The sequence below is a fragment of the Dinoponera quadriceps genome, unplaced genomic scaffold (genome assembly GCF_001313825.1).
Source record: "Dinoponera quadriceps isolate SergipeBrazil2010 unplaced genomic scaffold, ASM131382v1 scaffold3773, whole genome shotgun sequence".
NCBI lineage: Eukaryota > Metazoa > Arthropoda > Insecta > Hymenoptera > Formicidae > Dinoponera > Dinoponera quadriceps.
In genome coordinates, this window is record NW_014558172.1 from 208,918 (window position 1) to 234,319 (window position 25,402).

Here is a 25,402-nt window from a genome sequence, read left to right on the forward strand (position 1 = left end):
AATAAGAATTTCTTCCAGAAAAATAGGACTTTCTCCCGCAATTTGCGGAGGAAAACCCTATTTCCCTATGCATCGCTACTGTATCGCCCAATTCTAATAAAGATGGAAATTTTCAGTCGGCGACATTGCTGACCCTGCGCTGCACGCGTGTGTGACAGCTTGACCCGTGAAGTTGTATTCGCTCGCGTGCCACGTTGGCAGTCGGCGGTGCTCGCTGGTGCTCGCGGCGCATTTCGCACGGTGTCTCCGAAGCAAAAGAGCGATTTTCCACTCGTGGCGTTCTCGCAGCGTCGTTCACGAACTGCTGCGATCAACGACGACGGAGAAGGGAGGGGAGGGGAAGACGGTGGTCGATCGTCGAAAATGTGAAGAAAGTCTCGGGTGAGGAGACGCGGCCGAGGCGGAAGAAGGTGCGACACAGTGCATTCGGGCCAGCCAACTCGAGGCAGCTGTCTCGCGGATTTCGACGGACGGACGGAGAGAGCGTATTCTCGAGGGTGGGGTTCGAGAAGTATCGGGTAATCAAGAATTAACCGGACCGCCACCGCGTGCACTGACACCTGCACATCATCGTTGGACCGATTATACGTGTCGTTGTTCGGTACTCGTCTCGGGCTTGCTGCTGCAAGCTGCGCCACCCCCCGCCCCGCCCGCCGTTGTTCACTCCGGATCGGTGTGTGTATGTATGTGCGCACGCGGGCCACTTAGGACGGTAGCAGCCGGCGATGAGGAAGAAAGAAAATAAATAAGGCAGAAGACGACACGCGCGTGCATCGCTCTACATACGTCGTATATATATCAGTAGTGTCGTATACATACGTATATATATATATATATATATACACATTATATATATATGTATATATTAGATCAATGTCAGTGATGTCGTTACCGGACATAAACCTGATAGACTTTCTGGACGAGCCGTTCCTGAAGGATGTCAAGGACGAGATGTTCGTCGACCATATTTGCGGCGACGACGACGACGACGTCACCGCGGTAAGTCTCCCGGATAGACCTCGTTTCCCGTAATCTACTACCGTCCGTGTGCGTGTGCTTTTAATATCGTCATAAGTGAGACTCGACGGAGCCTCTCTCTCTCTCTCTCTCTCTCTCTCGCTCGCTCGCTCGCTCGCGCGCGCGCTTTCGCTGAGTATCGTTGCTTCTCGATTATCCGAGGAAAGAGAGATCTTATTCGCGTTATTGGCAGAGTTCCTTCGAGGAAAAAAATGTGCGCTTCTTCCGTTTGTGCGTGTTAGGTCTGCAATAGTGTTTTAAGCCTTAAGATATTGACCAATTACAATTGATTCTTCTTCTATAATTCGACTGTGATTGGTAAATATTCTTAAGGCTTAGGACTTGAAGCGTCTATTGTAGAGTAGGACTTATCTCGGTTCTATCTCGATCGAAGAGTGCGCGGGCTCGATGAGGAACGTGAAATAGACGTTTACATAATGATAATTGATCACGTTATTACACATCCGAAGATTGTCAGAGAGCAAGATACAAGACGCTCGGTTTTGTGTGACACATCTGTTATTTCCAAGCTGGCGAGGAGTGAGCGCGAAGGAAGCCGATTCGTTCGTTTCGCTTGAACGTTGCCGTGTTGAACGATCGAGTATTCCGAGTATGGTCGAGTAATGACAGAAGAATCCGTTATTTGTGACAGAAGTTTTGCCTCAACTCGCACCGTAAACGGCGTTGCACGATCGCTTTGTGATTCGATTCGATCTGACCGTCGCACGTTGCTCTGTAAAGCGGGGTCTACAATGAGAATTTAAGCTCTGAGTCTTAAGAAATTGACCAATCACAATCGATTATTTTTCTATAATTCAAATGTGATTGGTCAATTTCTTAAGGTTTAAAGCTTAAAGCATCTGTTGTAGACTAGGACTAAGTCCCGATCTACAATAGATGCTTTAAGCTTTGAGCCTTAAGAAATTGGCCAATCACAATTGAGTGTGAAGAGAGTAATTACGTGTGATCGGTCAATTTCTCAAGGCTTAAAATACCTATTGTAGGTCGGGACTAATGGCAATTATTCAAGCCGAATTCTCTCGACTTATTGTCGATTAGATTTGGACGATCGTGCGGCGCTCACGAAGGATCAAGGAAGAACCACTGAATCCACCACCCGTATCGGCAAGAACTTGGCGACGTTTCGTCAGATCTTGACTCACCTCTCGTGCCGTTACAATATGACGATATGCCGAGGCAGGGAGAAAGGGGACCACTTAAAAATATAACAACGCAATTTTCGATATACCCACACAGATATGCATACATACATACAAACGCTAAAGCGAAGCCACGTTAAGAATTACCGCAATTATATAATAAACATGACTGATAATATACCGAGTAAAAACTAGAACTTTTTACATAACGAGTGATTAAAACTATTAGAATGCATGAATCATCGGTTTTGTTCTTTTCGTTCTCGTTAGAAGCGGGTTTGTAGAATCCGTCGTCGTCAGGGAAATCGAGAGACGGCGTTCAAGAGGAACGCATCCGCGATCGATACATATATATTCGCGCGACTAACGGGAACCCGAATCGATGATTAGTGGGCGAGCAATTCATCTGAGAGACAAAAGAAATGAATAAGAGAGAGAGAGAGAGAGATACGAGATGGATAGCAGATAGATAGAGATAGTCGTGCTCTCGATTAACGCAACGTGCATTTGGGACTTTCCATTCGGTGACACAAGTCGATGTCACAAGCATTAGCCTATCATTGTTATTCACTGAATAATGCGGAACAAAGACAAAATGATGTTTGTGCCGACTTGTGGCACCAAATGGAAAGCACAATTAGCTCTCTCGCGTTAACTCGCGTTGCGAAACTTGCCCGGAATCGACAAGACAGCGGTTAACTCAGTCCCGTTTTACAATAGATGCTTTAAGCTCTAAGCCTTAAGAAATTGACCAGTCACAATCGAATTATAGAAGAAAAACCAATTATGACTGGTCAATTTCTTAAATCTTACACCTTAAATTCTCATTGTAGATCCCGCTTTAAAGCGTAACCTGCAGTGAGCAATAGGAGTATGTTTATAAAAAGCAAGAATAAGAAATTAACCAATCATAGTCAGTTATTTTCTTCATATTCGAATACGATTGGTCAATTTCTTATTCTTCTTACGAAAATATTCCTACTCACCACTGATGTGATGAGAGACGCAGACTGAGCTTAAGCCGAGTCTACGATAGATGTAGTAAGCGTAAAAATAAAACTTAAGAGTACCTAAGTAAACCTTAAGAGTAAAAAAATTGACTAAACATAATCGAATTATAGAAGAATAATCGGTTGCGATTGGTCAATTTCTTACGCTTAAAGCTGACTACATCTATTGCACATCGGCCTTATCGCCGATTTGACGACTCCGGCAAATGCGACCACTGTCTCTCTCTCTCTCTATCTTTGTCGTCTCGTAGTTGCGGATCACACGTGGGTCTCTCATTGATAAATCTTGATGCGATCTCGCGCAACAACGTGCTCGTGTCCGCGTTAACATATGGTACACGCACGCATGCACGCGGTGCGTCGCGATGCTTCGCCATCGTGCAGGAAGCAACGAACCGACACGAGAGGCGCGACGGTCGGTACATCCCCAAAGACGGCAATACGTGATCTCTCCGTGTAAACTGTAAGGGTCCCTTCTTACTTTGTGACCTGGGAAAAAGGGCATTTTTGTGATTTTCATTCTGGCAGAGTATAAAAAGATAAATAGACCATTTTTATTGTATCATCATATTTCTGCAATCTTTGACGTTTCAAATTTTTGTCATATGAAATTAATTATATCAAGTAAGAAATTCATGTTGTTTAATTTGCTCGTACACGATGACATGACTTTATTGCGGAAGTCCCTTTTTACGACAGTCTGAAACCAACGAAATTAATGTTTTCATGTTTAAAATTGTTGTCCACAACTTTTGTGCACAAAGCGAACTATAATCAGAAAAATTTATTATTAAAAAAAAAATTGATAAAATGATTGCCGACTAGGAAAAAATATTAAGTTTTGGCTCAAAATTTTCAAACTATTTTTTCAGTAAAAAAGAAACAACTGTTGATATCGGCTTAATTCTAGTTCACTCTATGAAGAAATATGTACTTTACAAGTTGGCAAAATTAGAAAGCGATATCTCCGATAGTTTTTCTTTGATCACTTCCGTAGTGACGAGAAATGTGATTCCGAGAAACATGCATTTAAAGTTTTAAATCTAATATTTTATCATTTACGGGAATGTTTGGCAACTTACATTAATCGTCTATTCCAGGGCCGTAAAATATACCCTCTCATTCAGTGATGCACTTGTAATGCAATCAGTGAAAATGCGCTGTTTTTCAGTGATAATGCACTGATTTCCCGGAAGAGAGAATAATAGAATGAAATAGCGCTATTTGCATGTGCAGCGGTATCATTAATTGCTTGTAACTCCACTAATTTTCCAAATTCGACTTTATAACTTGAACACAACAATCTACATACTTGAGGCTTCAAAATTATGCAAAGAAAAACAGAAGCGATTTTTCTGACCTTACAAGATAGGGAAGGATTCTTAAGCATGTATCAAACTACAGATTAAGATTGAGGTTGGTTTGAAATTTGACCAATTTTAATTCAATGAACTCAATTTTAGTGAACTTTGCTCTGATTGGCCAATTTTTAATCTAATCTCAATTCTAGTCCGCAGTCTGATACGGGCTTTAGAATCCCTTAGGTTAAAGTCCGGACTTCTCCGACTTTTTGATTAAAAAAAAAATGGCGTCCGTTCACTAGAATGTTTCTATTAACAAAAAGTGTTTTCACAACATATATATATCGATCATACATATATCGAATTCAGATACGTTTTTCTGAGGGATACAGATGTGATTATTTATCTTATTATACTGGATATAATTTATCTTATAATACAGAGTATCACATGACGTACTCGGCAAACTTAAGGAGCACGTTTCGGATATAAATTGAAGTAGAAACATGTCTTATAAACATGGATCCAATTCGAAACGGTTGTTCATTTACAAGTGTTTAAAGTTCACGAAGATAAAGGTTTGGAAATACTGTTCTACCAAAACCGTATTTTTCGTAGTAATTAACAAAACAAATTATAAAAAAAATATTTGTACAAATTTTAAAGAGGGGCGTGAGATTTTTCAGGAGAAGTTCGAGCTTCTCTGGTTATCGACGCTTTTGGTCTTTCACCTTGCTAAAACGGATCTATTTTATATTAAAATAGATGTTGAGGAAATTAGTAAAGGCCTTTATATAAAGTTTGGGATCTAAACTACAGTTTAACTACATACAGTTGCGCCAGTGCTAGGAAATTGGGGGTGCGATTTTTTTCTGCGCATGTGTTGGCTGTACAACCACAAATATGGCGGATTGTCATAGCAATACCGGCGAGTGAGACGGCACAGCTGAGTGTATAACACATTTAAAAATATTTATATTACGAACGTAATTTAAATTAATGCAAGAGGTGGTATCTCGCGTGTTTGCTACATGCAAAAATATTTGTGGACAAAGAGAAAACGAAATAAGTTTTTTTCGATTCCCGAATGATAGTAGAAGATATGTTAAGTTATCACACGTAAAAAGTTATCACATGTGCACAGTGATATTAATATTTATTAGGCCTTAAGAGCTTCTATATAATCATATGTAAGATTTCTCTGAAATTTCCAATTATTTTACGCGAAACATTACGTCTCTTGATGTCGTTCAAATTATTATAAAATTGGAAAATAAGGAAGAAAACGTAAAGACTACAGTAATTGTTGAAATTGACGTTCTTCAGCGATTTAAAATATTCCTTATAAAACAGGATTTACAATGAAAATTTAAGCTCTGAGCCTTAAGAAATTGACCATTCACAGTCGATTATTTTCTTTACATTCAACTGTAATAAACACCCCCTTGGCAGATATGGATGCTAAGGACTGTATCTCCACGTGGTGCATCCTGGGTAGTGCTAAAGCAACCCGTAACTTTTATTGACTTCGACTTACGGGACACCCTGTATATACACACGTGAAATTGACACCAAGTCACTCACCGTATACTCACGTTAAATATGAAATAAACGCTACCTTTTAAAAATATGAAAAGACTCATTGGTCAACCCAATATTTAGACAATAAATATTTAGATAAGACAATAAAAACAGCTTTAATGATACCTCGGCTTTTAATTTGTCATCTGCGTAATAATATACTATATCTTCAATTATTGAACTTTGTCAGTCAATAAAGTTATTATTATATTGTTACGCCCGCGTCTTGATGCCCGCGCTTTTAGCGCCCTGAACGTACAACTGATTCTCTTGGCAACGAGTCGTAAACAACAGATGATCAGCGTTGACGGATAAACAACGGGTTAGAGAGATTCTCTCTGAGGCGGTTGAGTCTGAAATCTTGTGCTCGTAACAAAGTGCGCGAGCAATTTTCCCGTCCGGCGGCATGCGAAAGAGAACGGCGCTGGACAAGACGTGTTCGCATTCCCCGAAGTTAACATATGGCGCGCGCGCGCGCTTATCACCACGTGGTCGCGCTGTGGTCTTCATCGCGCGCACAAACCGCCGCCGCGACTCGATTGTTGCACGACGTCGTGTGTGACGCACCTCTTTCTAACTAAAATGGAAACCTCCCGAAGCTCGTTCAGCGAATCTCTCTTACGTTGTATTTTACGAACATAACGTGCGCAAACTCGAGGAACCACAGAAATGAGGGAAAATATACGCGGCTCCGTGAACGTGACAAATGCACGCGCATACTGTGTCTTGTGCGTCGCGAAATGCATACACGGAAAAAGAAATAATTTGCTGACGAAGCAAATTTTATGCAACGTCGCAATGTCTGTCGGTTATTACATAAGGACAGCAAAGCAATCTGTTAGGAATATTAATTGCCACTAGCTGGATTATTTTACTGAATCTGTAAATTATTTTATATCTATAAATTATTTTGCTATACAAGAAAGAATTAGTAAATGTAGGGGAAAATATCATTTTATTCTAACGGCAAATTAATCGCAATTAATATGTGTCCTAACCGCAATTAATATATGTGACCTATAAATTCACTTAGCAGAATTTTTTTCTATCTTGGCAACAAAATTATTTCTGCTTTGATTACGAATAATTCGCTAATTTGATTGGGTCAATCAGATTTGATTGTTGCTGCACGACTATGCAATGGCAATTATGGTTTCGCCACAATGACAAAATTATTTTTCTTCGTGTATAAACTATATATATATTAGTGATGGGCGTCCCGATTCGATTTTCAGAAAATCGATCTTTTTTCTCCAATAACCAACGTTTTTTTAGTCGATTCTTCCCTGTTAATGTTAAAATACCCTATTATTTTACTTATCCAGCCTTATTCAATATATTAAAATAACATTGAGAAGGTAGATACATCTTACGTTTATATTAATAATAAATAAATAATGAGTTAATAAATATAATTATTTAACAATAGTTATACGTTTTAATTAATAATTCATAATATTTATAGCTCATAATAATTATATATATATATATATATGTGTGCGTGTGTGTGTGTGTGTTTGTTGTTTATAAATTTTGTGATGATTTATAATGTATATTTAATTTTAGAATAATATTAAGAGAAATAAGCGGGCTTTCCCTCTTTAATCGTCATCTAATCAATCCTGTTTCTATTAATGTTACGGTAGAAATCGAATATATTTCCTAACTCACTACTTCGTGCTTCTTCGGAACGAACTGGTATCGCCGGTGTATGTTTTTTTCAATCGCACGGCGAATGACCTTCGAATGTGGAATACCGTTAGGTTACGGAACTCCGTGTGATCAGCCTTAAACTTTACACTCGTGCGTACCGGCACGAATTTAAATCTCACAATTGTACTGTCTTTTTTTTCCATCGCACGATTACAATTCGGAACGCATTTATACATATGTACGAAAAAGTTGTAATCGATGGCAAAGTCACTCATGCGTTGCGCTAAGAGGAGACACGCATTAATACGGGTGAGAAGTTATCGCGCCGAAGTTCGATGAAGAAATTTTTTCACCCAATTTATTCCATTCCCAATAAGGCCGGTATCTTATTTCACTTCGTTTTTCTGCTGGAGTTTAGCGATAACGCGGGTTATCTACTAATTAAACAGAATTTATGCGCCACACTACTAGATTATGTATTTATTGAACTTCTTGTCATACATTCTCGGTCTCTGATTGTTCTCAACTCTGCATGTTCTTTTCCTTTGCTTGCATTTCGATATATTTACCTTAGCATTGCGAAGGCCGCACTTATTTCGGAGGAATTTTCGGTTGACCGTGTCGACGGATCTCGAAAACTCGTTTAAACGGTATCTAAAGAGGCAGACATCTTTGCACATAGAGAGGGTATCCCGAATTAATCTCGGTTCCCGTGGTATGGTAGAACGGGTGAAACTGAGCTGAAAAGTCTTGTACCATTTGGCAAATAACACTCGAAATTCCGAGTTATCAATGATTGAAAATGGCCAAATGGAACCGAGATTAGTTTGGGACACCCTGTATAAATAATACACTCTAGTTTTACATGTAACTTCTATATTATTATAATTGTAAATCGACAACAATTATAAACCATTGTTGTCGAAAAATATTTCTTTATAAACCAATAACCCAAAAATGAATACATTAGGGAAAAAATGTCATTATATTAAGGGGGGGGGGAGGGTAGACACGTTTAAACGCACGAAAAGTCGGTAAAATTCAAGTTTATTATTGTTGTACAGGAATTAATCAAATAGAAAATCTTTTTTGTAAACTATTTGTACTATGTATTAATTATAAAAATATGCTCACAGAATTAAAAATATTAACAAATAATGCCGCAGCGAATTCATTTCGCGATATGCCGAGCGGACCTCTGATTTTGCAGTGATCGCGGGTGATCCAATTAACATTTCCGGAAACGGCAAACGGCATTGTGTTTCTGAATGTTTCCTTTAGAGTGAATAATAATGTCGACCAATTCCATTGACACATTTTTTCTCGTGTAGATGTAAGAAGCCACGTGAAAGTGTTAATGCGTAACGTGCACTGAAAAAAAAAAGACTGGTAATACTAAATGCACTTAATTAGAGATTTCGACAGAATATTTCGTAATTGTTATAAAATTTGATATTAATTGCCAAATATTTAGTTTGCCTGTGGTATGAACGACTTTTTATTACTTTTATTACGAGTTGAATCAACTAAATAAAATAGTAATTGCTACCAAATATTTAACATCTGTTATTAAATGTTTGACAATTATTATTAAATATTTCGTAAATATTACAAAATCATTCACTTTCATTCTTATAAAATATCTGGTAACCATTACTAAATATTTATGGCTCCTCTCTCTCTCTCTCTCTCACTCTCTCTCACTTACTCACTCACTCACTCACTCACACACTCACTCACTCACTCACTCACTCACTCTTTACTCTCTTTCTCTTTCCTCATGCAAAGATACATTATAAACACAAGATATAAGATATGACGAGAGCTTGTCGGTTTTTATCTGATCATTAAAGTAAAGTAAACGGATGGCGGTCAGTAGTTAGATGAATGAGTGACCATTGTGAGGTCGAATCTAGGAAAGATTTCTTCATACATGAAGTGAAAAAAGTACATCAAAATGAAGTTGGGAATGTTAAGTTATCTTAAGATCATTTACGTAGAACGATGGAATTTTTTTGAGTAAAATGATGAGAATTACTTAAAATAATTTTCCTCACGGACTATATGTTTAGTAATAGTTACCGAATATATTTCATTTTCTGCTATCAAGCGACTGAATCTTAATTCTTAAAACCATATATTTACTTCATCCAATCAAATTATCTCGCAACTGTTGCCGAATGTTTGCAATATTTCACCCGAATTATTCAGTAACAGTTACTAAATTAAATATTATATACATTATCAAGTCCTTCTTTCAGTGTGCACGAAGTGCAGTAACGCATTTTTTGACCGTATGTAACATATATTACAGACCGAGGAGTTCGCGACGAATTCGGACGACCTCTTTGCGACGATCATGAAGCTGCAGGAGGAGCATCCGGATTTCCTGATCGAGAAGGACCTGGAAGACACCAGTCCGTTCTCCTTGTCGGACAGCGGCCTCTCCAGCGCACAAAGTCTCTCGTACGAGCAACAGCTGAGTCCGCTCTTGTCGATCGGCAATGACGACGAGCAGATCGAGATCATCAACTCGAACCTGAACAGCCCACAGGAAGAACTCATGGACTTCGAACCGGCGGTCAGTCCGATTCAGTCCCTCGGCAGTCCTGTGGACAGTCCTGTGCGATCCGTCATGAGCTCCAATATCGGCTCACCGGCCACCGACGTGGCCGACGATATGGAATATGGACAAACCCTGGTCGCTGTTGTTACACCGAACAACACCATGCCGAGCGCGAACACGACGATCGTCACGGAACAGCCGATCGTCGAGATCGGTAAGAACGCTCGCTTATGCTGCCTTTTTGCGGGACAATTCAGGTTAAGATGGTTCGTAAATCCATTTTCTTAGGAATTCTCTTTTAAATTTTAACCGCATTTTTTGGCGAAAATCCACTATCTACGCATAGTAAAGTTCGAAAACGATTGACGACGTTCGGGCGCTGAGATATTCGCAACTAAAGCTGACACTTTTTTCTCATATGTGTTCTTCCTTAAGGTTAGGTTCTATTCGTAATTGCTCTTGAATCACATTTAGAATTTTAATCGAAAATTACTGTGATATTGAGAATTATAATACAAAGACATCGTACAAAAATGTCCAAATTATTGATTATTTGATTTTGAAAATATAGCCATAGGAAATTTATATTTTATAGTATAGTTTAATTTATAATAATTAATAGTAATTTATACTATATTAATAGTACTAATAAACTAATTAATAGTATATAGTAGTAATAATATATAGTATATATCTCCCCTGTTTTTAATAATAATGAGAAATGTGTTTAGAGTAAAATTTTTAGCGGTTTCGAAGCAGGAATACCGTGGAAGAAAAATTTTTTATGGGCATTTTTTTCGATTGTTTTCAAGGTTCCCACATTTAGGTCCCCAATACATTTTTAGGCGTTCTTCTCATGTTGCGATACCCCGTGTAGTTCGAATGACAATCAAAAAGCGTATTTCCGAGCAATTTAAAAATCATAGTTGCGAAGAATGAAAATATATAAAATTTATAGCGACTGGCTGAAAAGTATAAGTCTTTCAATTCATTTCAATTCGTTTTATTTAATTTTACATTCTCAATTTCCACTTGATTCGCGAGAGAATTCACGTGACGACATGTGTCAAGAAAGAAGATATATTACTTTACGTTTTGCAGATTCGACGCCTAAGCAACAGACGCGCGTCGCGCAGCCGGAGAACGCGATAAACGTCCGCAACTTGACGTGCAACGGCAAACGGAATATTCGACAATTGATACGCGTCACCCCGATGGGTTCTGGTAATCCGCGGTCCATCTTGTTACCAGTAAGCATCAAAGACGTAAAGGAAGTCCGGGCCATTAAAATTATCAACGCTACGCAAGCAAGAAACTTGAAGGGCTTTAAAATCAATCAGGCGAACATTATTAATAAACCCGTTCAGGTGAGCGATCTGCGTGCAACGTAATAATAATAATAATAATAATAATAATAATAATAATAATAATACGCCCGAGAGAGAGAATTCCTGCAACGAATTCATAGACGCATAATTCGAGTTCGTTAATTACAGTCGTGTCCAGTCGTTGCCTTACGTAATCGTTAAACAACAATGCGTTTGTTGTATCTAACGATCGTGTCTTTACACGCCACACTTTGTAGTCATACATTATTGATATTATGCACAGAGTGAGGCAATTACTATTGCCACTTTGAGTATCTTCGGGATGTGAGAGAAATTTGCCTAACAGAAACCGATACTAATTGTCGTTACTTTGAATTTAATATTACCTTCCGTAAAGCTCTTTTTCGAAATCAATTAACTAGGAGATGCCGCAAACTGCGAAATCAATTTCCGAATGAGTCGTAGCTCGTTCGATAGCTCGTAGAGTGTAAAAACTCTGAAGAGATTTGAATGAATGGGTGATGAATTTGTTTACGAGAAACAATGCAATGTTGATTTCACAGGGCTGTGTCCATATGAGGCGAAACTTTTGAAGCGGCGCTATATGTGTGTATGTGTGTGTTTATTTATTTATTTATATAAAAGGAAGAGCGGAATTTATGCTTGGACAATTTTGGAGACACTCGGGGAATTTTCAGATGTTAAAAAAATATATATTTTTTTTTATCTGTGTATGTATATGTGTAATGTACATATAGCGCACTCCCTCTTAACTTCAAGCGGTTCGAGCGTGTCTAATCATTGATTCTATATTTTCGCATAACCCCCTCTCTCTGTTTCTCTCCTCGGTCATCAATCAGATGACTATCAAACAGGAGGATTCCAACAGTGACAAAGGCTGCAACTCCAGCGAAGAGGCATCGGAGACGGACTCGCCTTATCCGCGGCTGAAGCTGAACGCCGAGGAGAAGCGGCTGCTGCAGAAGGAGGGCATCACCCTGCCGAGCCATTATCCTCTAACGAAGCACGAGGAGCGCGAGCTGAAGAGGATCAGGCGCAAGATACGCAACAAGATATCCGCGCAGGACTCACGTAAGAGGAAAAAGGAGTACGTGGACGGGCTGGAGGATCGCGTGAAACAGTGCACGGAGGAGAACATGACGTTGCTGAAGCGCATCAAAGCCCTGCAGTCGCAGAACCAGAGCCTGGCTGGTCAACTCAAGAGGCTGCAGGCGCTTATACAGAAAGGCAACAAGAGCGCCCAGCCGGCCACCTGCCTGATGGTCCTGCTACTCTCGCTCGCTCTCGTCGTGATGCCGAGTCTGCGGCCGCACTCTAACAACAACAGCAACGACCTCACGCAGGAGCAAGAGCAACCCGAGAAAATCCCACTGGCCGGTGAGTTCTACATGTTACCACATGTATTTTTATACACAGCTTAACTGCATACAGTTGCCACGGTGTTAGGAAATTCGGGGGTTCGATTTTCTTCCGCGCATGCGTTGACCTGGTATAACCGAGAATATGGCGGACTGTCATAGCGATACAGCGGCGAGACAGCTGAGTGTATAACACATTTGAAAATATTTATATTTATATTAATTATTTAGTTATATTTATATTACTATAATCGTAATATGAAATGAACGCGAGAGGTGGTATCTCGCGTACGTGTTTGCTGAATGCATTTGTGGACGAGGAGACAATGAAATAACTTTCTTTCGATCTCCGAAGGATAGCGGAAGGTACGTTAAGGTTATGTAAGAAGTTATCACACGTACACGTTGATATTCATATTTATAGCCCTTAAGAATTTCTATACAATCGTATGTGGGATTCTTTGAATTTTACAACTACTTTACGCGAAATTTGCATACTTTGCGTCTCTTGATGCGCTTCAAATTCAGTGCCCGTACAATCTACAACATGGCTGACAGTCACGTTGATCGATGACCACTGGCATCAATGAAGTTGACAGCTACTGTCGCAACTTTATGTAATTAAACTGTGTTTCTGTTATCTCTCGTCATTTTCAGAACGTATCACGCAAACTATAGAGGCATTGAGAATTGCTTTCGGCGGGACAATTGACGAGACATATCTGCCTTCTAACGATCGAATAATTGCTCGTTTCTCGAACGTTTTCTTATCTCTTCGCTATAGCGAATACTCGCTTTTTGCTGAAGTGGACGTGCATCGTCCTGGGAAAAAAATGTGCTGAAATAAAAAAAAAAAGTGTAGGGCTACCTCCTGCAAAGTCATAATCACCGAAACCCGTGCTGAAGTAATATCTTATAAGATAATTTTATCGAAATTGAATTTATCTCGTACAATACGTTAGTATCTATTCATTTAAGGCTGTTGGTTACTCGCTGCGGTCGTTTTGTTCAGTTTTGAGGATTCAGAAAAAACCACCGGATTTTCTCTTCCATTTTTTTAATGGGTTTTTTCGGTTTCTTATCTTTTTTACGGAGAAAAAAATTAATGTGGCGGGTTTTAACCGAACATACGTAAATCTTTTTAAACGATTTTTCTTACTCTTTCTATCTGGCGGAAGTAAAAAGAATGTATAGAAAAATAGGAAAAGTAGCCGGTTTTTTTTCGATCCTTCAAAACTACAGTCTTATTTGTCGATGTCGGAAGCAAGAAAACGTAAATACATTGAAATAAAGATAAGTTCATAGAATGACATTTGATCGGTCGTGAGCGTATTTGTAAAACATTCCAAGAACTTTCCTTTTGCTCCAGCAGTCGATAACAAACTGTAAGATTAACATAATTAACAATCTTCCTTTTCAGCTTATCTTTTCTCGTAATTTCGTCACATTAATTTTATGGCTATTTTTATCGACTATTAAAGTAAAGGAAAAACGCTCGGGATATTTTACACATGTGATTAATTGGTCGCAAGTATCATTTTATGGATTTATCTTTTTTATTTTAACATATTTCGCAAAAACTCAGGACACATTTTTATATTTCTGACGTCATTAATTAAGATGATTACTGCGAGGAAACAGGAACTTTAAATATATGCAAAGATGTACCGAAATAAGTGAATATTAATACACCAGTTATAAAAAGATTACAATTTTTTCTTTATAAGTTTTGGAACGCACCCCGTGTCCAATAGAATTTTTTTTTTTTTTTTCTGGTAATTCTCGGAAGATATATTTTTCTATTGGATATGAGATGCGTTGCGGAACTCATTGAAAAAAAATTGTTACCTTTTCATAACTAACCACATATATATATTGTCTTCGGTGTAATAATTTCTCCTCGGAACAATTGCATATTTCGGGATGCTGTTTCGATATTTCAAATTTCGATGTTTCAACTTTTCGGGAAATCACCTCGGTTGCTAATTTCGAGATTTTCACCTTTCTGGACAATATATATTCATTCTTGCTAATACTTGCCGCTTACTTTTTACCGAAGTAACACATTCTTATGGAAATGTCCTGCTTGAATATATTTCTTCGCTCTACTTGTCTTCTTTTCACTCTACTTCTCTTCTTTCCTACTCTTCTTCATATTTCATTATCGTGCAATAGATATCTAACTGATCGAACTTTGCGGACCGTTATATTAATAGCAGGGACCCGGACCGGAACCGAAACCGAAAACCGGGTATGGAAACCGGTATTTTTGTCGAACAGGAATCGTAAACCATGCCGAAATTTTATAAAGCGTACAGAATCGGAACCGAAATCGGAACCGTTACATTTCTTTCGGCCTGCCGTTTGTTTTAGTCCACTATTTCGGTTCTTATTCTGTGATTTTAAATAACCCTTTTTTTTTCATTTCATAATAAAATTCTAGTTCTCACGAAAAAACAGGACATTAATTGGTTATCGCGACAAATAGAAAATAAACTTCAAACATACGATATTGAATAAAAAAAGATTAATAGAAGAAATAATATATTACAATTTTGGGGTAAATAGAAAGACGATTCCGAATTGTACAAATTACTCTAACAGAACATGTATATTCTGAGAAAGTTCGAGATATTCTCCGAATATTCACAGAATCTACATAATTTACGTAGAATCTACATGATCTACATAAATTACGTTAGAAAGAGATTGCAAATAACGAGGATAATATTATATATCCAAAAAAGTTAAGAGAAGAAGGTGGAAATAGTGGAGAAATGCCATCTACATCGAGGAAGAGATATTGTTATTTTTTATAATATATATATATATATATATAACTTAAGCCAATAAAAATTTTAGTAAAGAAACAAGTTTAAAGAACTGGGACCGAAGAAAACCGTAATTCAAACGGTTCACCGGTGCTTTCATTGTCCAGAAGAGAAAATCGAAATCGTAACTTTCATTAAATATTTCAGTGAACCGGAACCGATATTTTCATTCGGTCCGGGTCCCTGATTAATAATTATAGTGGCATTGTTTTGACCGAACCTGGGACATTGAACCCCGATTGTGAAAGGCACAATTTCTCGACCGTTCCTTCTTTCTCTTCTTTCCTTACTTTTTTTTTTAGGCTTTCGTTTGCCCTCTCGTATCGTCGCACGACTTATTTTTACTCGCTTGGGCGGTATATTGTGTAAAAAAAAAAGTAATTATGAATTAAGATAAGTCCCAGTCTGCAATAGATGTTTTAAGCTCTAAACCTCTAAAGAATTGACCAATTACAGTCGAATTGTAATATAGAAAAGTCGAAGTATAGAAAAAAAAAATCAATTGTGATAGGTCAGTTTCTAAAATCTTATGCCTTAAATTCTTACTGTAGAGGCTCCGCTTAACGTGTACGTACAGCACTCGCAATGCCATCGACGAGTGTCGAACCTTCGACAAGTGATGATAAGTTCAAAATAAGCGCGCATCAGATATGCATCAGAAACGTACACACGTGTGCGTATAAATGATGATATCGAGGCGCAAAATTCGATGCAAATGATTTTGACGACGGTATCGACGACAGCAAATACGTTTGTAAATATCTTTCGGCGAATAACGTTCGCAAGTTCGCGACAGTGCTCCGATTCATGTTATTCTTCGCGTTATCGCCGTTATTTACACAGCTTACGAGATGCGCAGACAGAATATCAACAACAACGGTATCACAGTAGGTAGTAATAAAGTAGATAAGAATATTTGCGAGATATTATATAACGTTAAGCGCGTTACAAATGCGAGATTAACGATCGCGATAGTCCCACGTCGCTCTTTTATCCCAATTCTTCTTCGCTTTGCAACGATCATGCATTATCTCCTCGAGAATGTTTAAAATTCGAACGAAATGTGATATTTGCACATTTCGACTTCTCATCGGGCAACTTTTTATTTTGTCGGCATGACGAGTCGCGCATGCACAGCGAATTACATTCTATAAACAGGTGTGTTCTCGAATTTCGTCGAGACTGCGTATCGCAAGGAGTGGAGAATTTTATCTTACAAAGGGAGGAAAAGAGGAAGAGAGGGAAGGAGGGAGAGATCTATACGTATCATTCGTTCTGTGAAATTCACGAAAACTTGCCCTGTTATTCTTACATTCAAACAGCTCGTAAATATTAATATTTAAGAGGCGTAGAAGTGAGCGAAAAAATCGAGAAAGAGATATCGAAGGAAGAGGTAATTTTATCCGTCACCGATTTGACCGATCAGATAAACAAAAATCTATGGAGATGTGAGAACGGTGAAACCGGGATCACGTGTACGGGATCGTTGAGAAGCTGTCTTACCACTTTCTAAAAGAGGACAGGAGAGCACCTCGAGATTCTTCTTTCGCGCTGCTTATTATTCCGGACAATTTTTCTGCCGCAATTCATCGATGCGGGTAGGAATTCTGAGACCGAGGATCGGCTCTCGAGGGAAGAGCGGAATTTACGCTTGGAGAATTTTGGGGACACTCGGGGAATTTTCAGATGTTAAAATTTCTTCTTACATAGATCTTCCAAAATAATGTGTACAAACGATAACCGAAGAGACGAGCTTTTTTTCCTACAGGATGCAGATATTTCCACATTTGTCCGATTTAAATGAGCGTAAATTAAGAAACTTCCTGAATGTTGAAATTTCTGTACAGATTTTCGAGGAATTTTTAACGAACAGCAGCTCTGAGTTTTTCTCTTCCAAGATACAAAGATATTTCCGATTGTCCGATTTAATTAAGTGTAATTAATAGCGATCGGATTAGTTTTGAATATAAATTAGAAAAGTTTCAGATGTTGAAATTTCTATACAAGGATCAAGAAATTTTTACGAACGGCAACTGAAGAAAGGAACCTTTCTCCTCCAAGATACAGATATTTTCGTGTCCGATTAAACATAATTAGTAGCAACGAATTAATTATTAAATGTAAATTAAGTAAGAGAATTTGTGGATATTATAATTTCCATGCGGATCTTCTAAACATTTTTACAAATGGCAACTAAAAAGACGAAACGTAGGTCTATATTATTTCATTTATTTGATAAAAAAATGCGTTCAAAATATGGACGATAACATCATTTAATAATTTTTAGATGGAATAACATGTTTTTTTTTTCTTCTTCTTTAACATAACGAATATATTTTGCATTTCTTCCATTTAGATAAAGATAAAGATGATCTGTTTATTCATCTGAATGATTATTTAGATGATATTGTCTAAATACCAGCAAACACTGCCTACATCCCACGATCGTTCTCGTTCCAGGTCGCTCGAGGACCTTGCTGTACACGAAGCAGCAGCTGATGGACGCCGAGGAGCTTCAGCAGTGCGACGAGGAGCTGATGCAGGAGGTCGAGGGACTTCTGGATCACGATTACGGCCCGGTGATACAGATGCCGCTCTGCAAGCGCGCCCGTCTCGAGAGCGACGCGACAACGTCCAAATACATCTCCTCCTCCGTGAACCACGTGGGGGGCACGCTTGGCACAAAATCGGACGTCGGCTCGAAGGCGACTAGGCAATATATCGAGCCACCGTTGGACGACATATGGCCGCCGCCGAATCCGGGAGGGCAGAAGACCGCCCGGGTGGTCGACAAGCTCGAGGCTCTCGCCAACGAGCTGAAGATCAACATCTCGGATGTCGAGGGCACCAGAACGGTCCTCGTCAAGGTGCCGCACGAGAAATAACGGTGGCTCGGGAATTTATCGGGTGAAAACGACCGAGTGCGAAGCAATTCGCGCTGACACGATTCGATTCTTCAAAGCACACACACTTTTCGAATTCTCGAGATAACGCATTTCCCGATTGTTGTTATTGACCGAAACGGCAATCGGTGTTGGTCCATATTTTCTTATTATTTCGTAGCATAATGGATCGATTCCATGTTAGATCGTGGAGAGATTGTGGCCGCAGGAAAGTTCGCCCGAGAATGTCTTTGTCGCTTGCTTAGGTGTGGTTCATGCATACAAACAGATAAAAACATATATATGTATACACGTACCATATGCATATACGAAACGTATGGTTTTGCGTAGATATTTTTCACGAATTTTTATGGATTGGACGAAGATTTTACTTATTTATACGAAGAAACCATATTTACCGAGAGATCTATGATTGTAACTGTTACCAGATATAAGAGAATTTTTGTAAATAATTATGAAGTAGGTCTTATATAAGGTACAGGAGGACAAGAGACACAGTAAATAAAACAATAAATATATAGATAAGTAAATATAAATATATGTAATTATATATATATATATATATATATAATATGTGTATGTATGTATGTATGTATGTTATAGCATATATATATGCCGATTCGATAAATGCAATTAATACAGATTTATTATGTTACATGTCAATATACTATGTTATGATTGCAATATGAAAATATATCGTAAGACGAATGAGAATAATTTACGGTGATTAAACTTGTGTATTATATATATATATATATATAGGAATATATCATATATACAATGCACGTACGAATAACTATTCGGAATTACCGAAAGATTTTTAGTCTTAAAATAATAATATGATAGTTACGTAGCACAGAAGATCTATATATTCAACATACATTTTATTTCCGCCATGAATATTCTTTTACAAAAATAAAGTGTCTCAAAAAATATTGATAAAGAAAATGACAATTTTTCTCAACAATCGGATCGTAAAAAAATAGCTTTATATGTTTAATATATACATATTATAATGTGTGTGCGTGCGCGCGTGTGGTGCGTGCATGCGTGTGCGTGCGTGCGTGCGTGCGTGTGTGTGCGTGTGTGTGTGTGTGTGAAAGAGAGAGAGAGAAATTCTTAATATATTATATAATTTATTATCTTTATGCAACATATCACATAAAAAGTTATACATCCCCTACTCAATTTAAGAATATATCTATCCTTTAATTTAAGAATATATCTATCCTTTAATGATATAAAACTTTTTGTGTGATACGTTGCGTAAGGATAATAAATTGTGATGATATAAAAAATTAACTTTCCATTTGTAAGTGGAGGATCACACGGAATTATTAAGAAACGTCCAAAAATTGTTTAACATTATAATTTTACGAAAATAAAAAAAAAATATATATATATATATGTATATATATGTATACAAGATGAGTAGTAGATACATGATATAGTTTTCACTAAATTTAAAGACTATTAAAGAATATAAGTTTTAAATTCGAAATATCAATTTCGCTTGTGCTTGCATGAGTTTAATTCTTTTATTTCTGTTAGATTAAGTTAGAATAATAAATAGACCGACTCATGCCGTAAAAAGAACCGTGGCAACATCTACACGACAGATACAGGAAATAAGAATATCTCCCAAAAAAGTAAGGTTTTCCCCCTGCAATTTGTAGAGATAAATCTTATTTTACATAGGGAAATAGGATACATAGGGAAATATGGTTTTCCTTCAGAAAAATAAGGTTTCTCCCCGCAAATTACGGGGGAACATAGAGTTGGGCCAATACAATATTGATACATAGATAAATAGGATTTTCTTCCAGAAAAATAAGATTTTTTTTCACAATGGAATTGGGCGATACAGTGTCGATATATAGGGAAATAGGATTTTCCCCACAAATTGCGGGTGAACCCCTATTTTTCTTGGAGAAACCCCTATTTCCCTATGCATCGATACTGTATCGCCCAACTCTAGCTTAAAACCAGCGGCGCACGGTGCTTGTTTCATACTAAATTGCTCGAGTATTAGGAATACAGCGTTCTGATTAATGCGCTTTTAGAAATACATTATTTTTTTTTTGCCTCGCACACATCATAATTATATAAGCGCGTATATTTCACTCTGCCATCAACCTAAATCGTACCTCGGATTTTTCTTTTTTTTTTGTATATCAATTCAATTGATATCTCAGGTTATGATACGCTACGATATCGAAACTGAGAATATCGATGCAAAATATCGAGTATCGAGTGAGTCTTATGTATCAATATTTCAAAATATTGATATGAGTCGGAACATCCCCAGTCCATAGACTCGACTCGATTCAGGTTAGAGTTAGGCGATACAGTATCGATATATAGAGAAATACAGTTTTCTCCCAGAAAAATAAAATTTTCTTTCACAAATTGCGGGGGAAAACTATTTTTCTGGGAGAAATCTTAATTTTCCTATATATCGATTTTGTATCGCCCAACTCTAATTCGGGTAGTGTTCCAGTAATTTTTGCAGTACCGCAACCTATTAAAGTTAAACGATGCAATATCGATACATAGGAAAATAGGGTTTTCCCCCCAGAAAAATAAAGGTTTTTCTCCACAATTGCGGGGGAAACTCATATTTTTCTGGGAGAAATCCATATTTCCCTATCGATAGTGTATCGCCCAACTCTACAACCTGTAGTTCAAGTTAAGCCCGTATCAGACTACGTATTGGGGTTTGAGATCGAATCGAATTTGGCCAATCAGTACAAAATGAACCGAACTCAAGTTTAGTGAAATTTAGTGAACTTTACACTAATTGGTCAAATTTCAATTCAATCGCAATCTCCAATTCATAATCTGATATGGACTTCACGTCGTTGCGAGCATTGTGTTAGTCCATAATAAATATTTTAAGCCTCAAGAAACTGACTAATTACGGTCGAATACGAGGAGAATAATTAACTGTGATTGGTCAATTTCTTATAGCTGAAGGCTTAAAATTCCTATTGTGGACTGATACTGAATATTCCCGCGCCGACGGCCAAGTTTTTGGCAATGAAGACGAACCTTAAGGTCGTCCCCAAACATAACTGAGAAAGAATTCCCGCGCCAATAATTTTTCACGCAGTGGTGCTTGATGGTAGCCGGGATATTTTGAGTTTTGCTCGTAAAAGTAGATTAACGCGACGTTATTTATCCTGCAGACAAATCTAACTGGCAATCAATAATCGGAAAGCTCTGAATTCTGTGCGTGTGCAATTTTACACGTTGATAGAAATATATACACGAGAGATGAGTGATATCACGGATTTACTCGATCTGTTGCCGGTTTATTATTCGAGATTATTTCCATTCGCCGACTATCACAGGTGGCTGAGCTATGGAAATGGTGAGCTTGGAACTTTTAGTTTAGATACTTAATATATCGTGTAACAATGTCATGTTTCTCTTAATATTATATTTCTCATATTTTTCTCCCTCTCAGCGAGCTATTTCAGCAAGAGGGAATTTTCGTTCACGCTCTCGGACGATCTCTACATACGTTACCAGTCGTTCAGCGATCAGAAGGGACTGTCGGATGAGATCAAAAGACTGCTACCGCACAAAATAGATATAGGAGCGGTTTACAGTGCCCAGTATGGCAGCTACGATACAATATTTGTTATTGTTTAAATATCCTCGGACTGTCACATATTAATGTACAAAAATGTTGCATCTGATTCTAGACCGAAAGATCAGAAGAGAGGTGCCAATTTTCAGCCGGTCGAAAGAGAATTGGTCTTCGACATTGACATGACTGATTACGACGAAGTAAGGACATGCTGCAAAGGGGCTGATATCTGCGGCAAATGTTGGAAGTTCATGTCGCTCGCCTGCAAAATATTGGACAGTGCTTTGAGATGTGAGAAGATGAGATGATATTAAAGTAGCGTCTCTGTCTTATTTCTTGATGATATCTTCAAGCAACCGATCTTTGGCTTTTACAGTGGATTTCGGCTACGTGCACATCCTGTGGGTATTTTCCGGCAGAAGAGGGATTCACTGCTGGGTGTGCGACTCTGCAGCGCGCAATCTGTCGGGGCAAGTTCGCGCAGCAGTCGCTGAATACTTGCAGATTATAGGCGGAGGTGAATTCATGAAAAAGAAGGTGTATCTCACCGGCGACAAGATCCACCATTCTATCAAGTGAGTCTACATATACGGGGAATATTTTGAAAACGGTGCGTCAATGGAAAAAATCACACGCAGCAGAGAAGGTTTGGAGTCAGGAAATACTCCGGGAGTGACAAACTGTGGAATTATCTTTACACCTATCTTAGGTAGTGTTAATGCCGGCGAAATACTACGAAGTTCAAGCCTTATAACTCGAAAAGCACTCAATGCAAAACTAATTTATTATAGTGTTTTGAAGAGTTCTCGAGGTAAGCTACAAGAATATGCAATGAAAAGTAGGAGCTTCTATTTAAGAAATTGAAGGTGACCTTCATGTGATCTTCAAGAGATTATCAAAGGCCGAACCAATGACATCACCTTGCGCTCCCCTCCGAATCATACAGCTTTTGGTTGAAACATTTTTTCCATTGACGCATCATTCTCAAGATATTTGGGTGTATGTAAGTTAAAATGCGACACTCTGTATATACGTGACATGTTGCAGACGCGCACTCGACATAATCGATCCTGTCTTCATTGAGATGTGCGTCAAAGAACAGAATATGTTGGGTACGGAGGAGGCGATCGAAAGGTTCCTCCCGATATTGCCCAACGACGAGGACAAGCAGGAGATGAAGGTGTTGTTCGGTAAGGAGAGCACCAGTGAGGCAAGGTGGAACGTTTTCGTGCAATATGTCGAGTCGAAACGAACAGGGGTACGATTTTCATATGTTCTCACCGTGTTTGTATTAGAGTTGTTTTTCTTTCTTTTTCTTTTTTTTTTCGAATGCTTCGACATTGAAATTTCGAATACTTCGAAGATTTTGAACCTTGATGTTCAGTGTTGGAAGTATCGTTGCTTCGAAACCCCTTTCGAAGCTTATAGCTTTCGAAGACCCTCTTCCAATTTCATAATTCTATTCTGGTTTATATCATTGGAAAAGGACGTCGGGGTAATTCAACTTGTGTGTTTCAGGGGGAGCGGAAGTGGTATTTATACCGTCACCTGGTGGAGGAGGTGAAACTGCAGTATTCGTATCCGAGGCTGGACATCAACGTGAGCAAAGGTTTAAATCACCTGCTGAAATCGCCTTTCTGCGTACACCCGAAAACCGGCAAGATCTGCATACCGTTCAATGCTAGCGCGGTTGACAAGTTCGATCCCGACAAGGTGCCCACCATAATGACGCTGATAGAGGAGATCAACGTGTACGACGTGAAGGACAAGGCCGAGGAGGAGACTTACGATCTGAATAAGAAGCGCATCAAGGATTACAAGAAGACGAGCTTGAACAAGTCACTCCACGTGTTTCAGGAATTCCTGCGACATTTAGAGGCCGAGCGGCGCGAGCAGAGGTTGAAAGGGAAACGTGAGTGTCGTGCACGTAAGGTTGAATTAAATTACCCACCCGCATACAGGGTGGCTCTCAGAGCCGAATACTCTTCTGTTCAATGTCGTACGCTTGAAGTTTATTTTCCATTTGTTGTGATAAGTAATCAATGTTCTGCTTTTTTTGTGAGAACTAAGAATTTATTATGAAATGAAAAAAACGGTTATTGAAAATCATAAAATAAGAACCGAAATAATAAACCGAGAGAAATGTAACGGTCTCGATTTCGGTTCCGGTTCTGCAGGCTTTATAAAATTTCGATACGGTTTACGGTTCTGGTCATGCAAAAATACCGGTTTCCATACAGTTTTCGGTTTCAGCTCCGGTCCGGTCCGGATCCCTGGTTAAAATAAATCAATAAATTAGTTAAAACAAATTAGTATATCCTAGCAAATGTTTGCTTTTAGTTACAGCCGACAGCATGGAATTTTGACGGATCTTCCCAACGACATTGAAATGCGATACATCACGTGATATACAGGTTCGATATAATAATATTATTTATAATACACTTTTTTATCTTTTTACGATATATTTTCGTTAGAATAAAAGAGAAAGAAAAAAAAGAGGAAGAAAAATGTCTACACCGTCAACTATTCCGGATTCCCACGTTTCTTTTCGTACGCCGTTCAGTCGTCTATACGCGCGCAATTAACTGTCACAGTCTATTCTTGCGAGCCATTGCTCTCACTTACAGTCGATAGTATTCAATTTCGATGTCTGCCTTGCCAGCCCCTCCCCCCCCCCACTTAAAAATAAATAATAAAAATACACAATTATGTGGAAATATCCGCGTAATAATAATATTAGCATAATTAATAATATTTCAAAAGTGAGACACAAACATTTTACGCTCTTCGTTACAGTAGAAAACAGAATTTTCAGTAGAGGGAGGAGAAACGGATGTAAAAATTTCTTTAAAATGAAAGGAAGATCGTTAGACCAATTATGTACGATGAATCTACGATTTATACACTCTTATAACCTAACCGAATCATATAATTTCCATTGTTGTGCTGCAATCTTTAAGAGACATGAAGGCTGTAATAACCATAAAATTTTTAATGCAGGGGTTACACATGATATAAAATTTTGCATTTAAAAAACAATCTACTGAAATTTTTTGTTACTTTACAACAAGAGAA

The 25,402-nt window shown here is 38.3% G+C and overlaps 2 protein-coding genes across 4 annotated transcripts; both read left to right on the plus strand.

Moving 5' to 3' along the window:
* Window positions 1-155: 155 nt before the first annotated feature.
* LOC106749664 lies at window positions 156-19,664 on the plus strand. 3 transcript variants are annotated; one of them, XM_014629346.1, is made up of 6 exons: window positions 156-801; window positions 870-999; window positions 10,037-10,502; window positions 11,390-11,655; window positions 12,477-13,014; window positions 18,287-19,664. In XM_014629346.1, exons 2-6 carry the CDS (start codon window positions 874-876, stop codon window positions 18,709-18,711), a joined length of 1,821 nt encoding a protein of 606 aa, XP_014484832.1. In that variant the 5' UTR covers window positions 156-801; window positions 870-873; the 3' UTR covers window positions 18,712-19,664. The 3 variants fall into 3 exon arrangements, with proteins under 3 accessions (XP_014484832.1, XP_014484833.1, XP_014484831.1); XM_014629347.1 differs by having other exon boundaries at window positions 156-789; XM_014629345.1 differs by having other exon boundaries at window positions 156-999.
* Window positions 19,665-21,798: 2,134 nt separating this feature from the next.
* On the plus strand, window positions 21,799-24,881 carry LOC106749650 (DNA primase small subunit). The gene is made up of 7 exons (XM_014629317.1): window positions 21,799-22,102; window positions 22,199-22,349; window positions 22,440-22,615; window positions 22,701-22,899; window positions 23,372-23,582; window positions 23,843-24,236; window positions 24,665-24,881. The coding sequence occupies exons 1-7, from the start codon at window positions 22,006-22,008 to the stop codon at window positions 24,688-24,690; spliced, it is 1,254 nt and encodes a 417-aa protein (XP_014484803.1). The 5' UTR covers window positions 21,799-22,005; the 3' UTR covers window positions 24,691-24,881.
* Window positions 24,882-25,402: the final 521 nt, after the last annotated feature.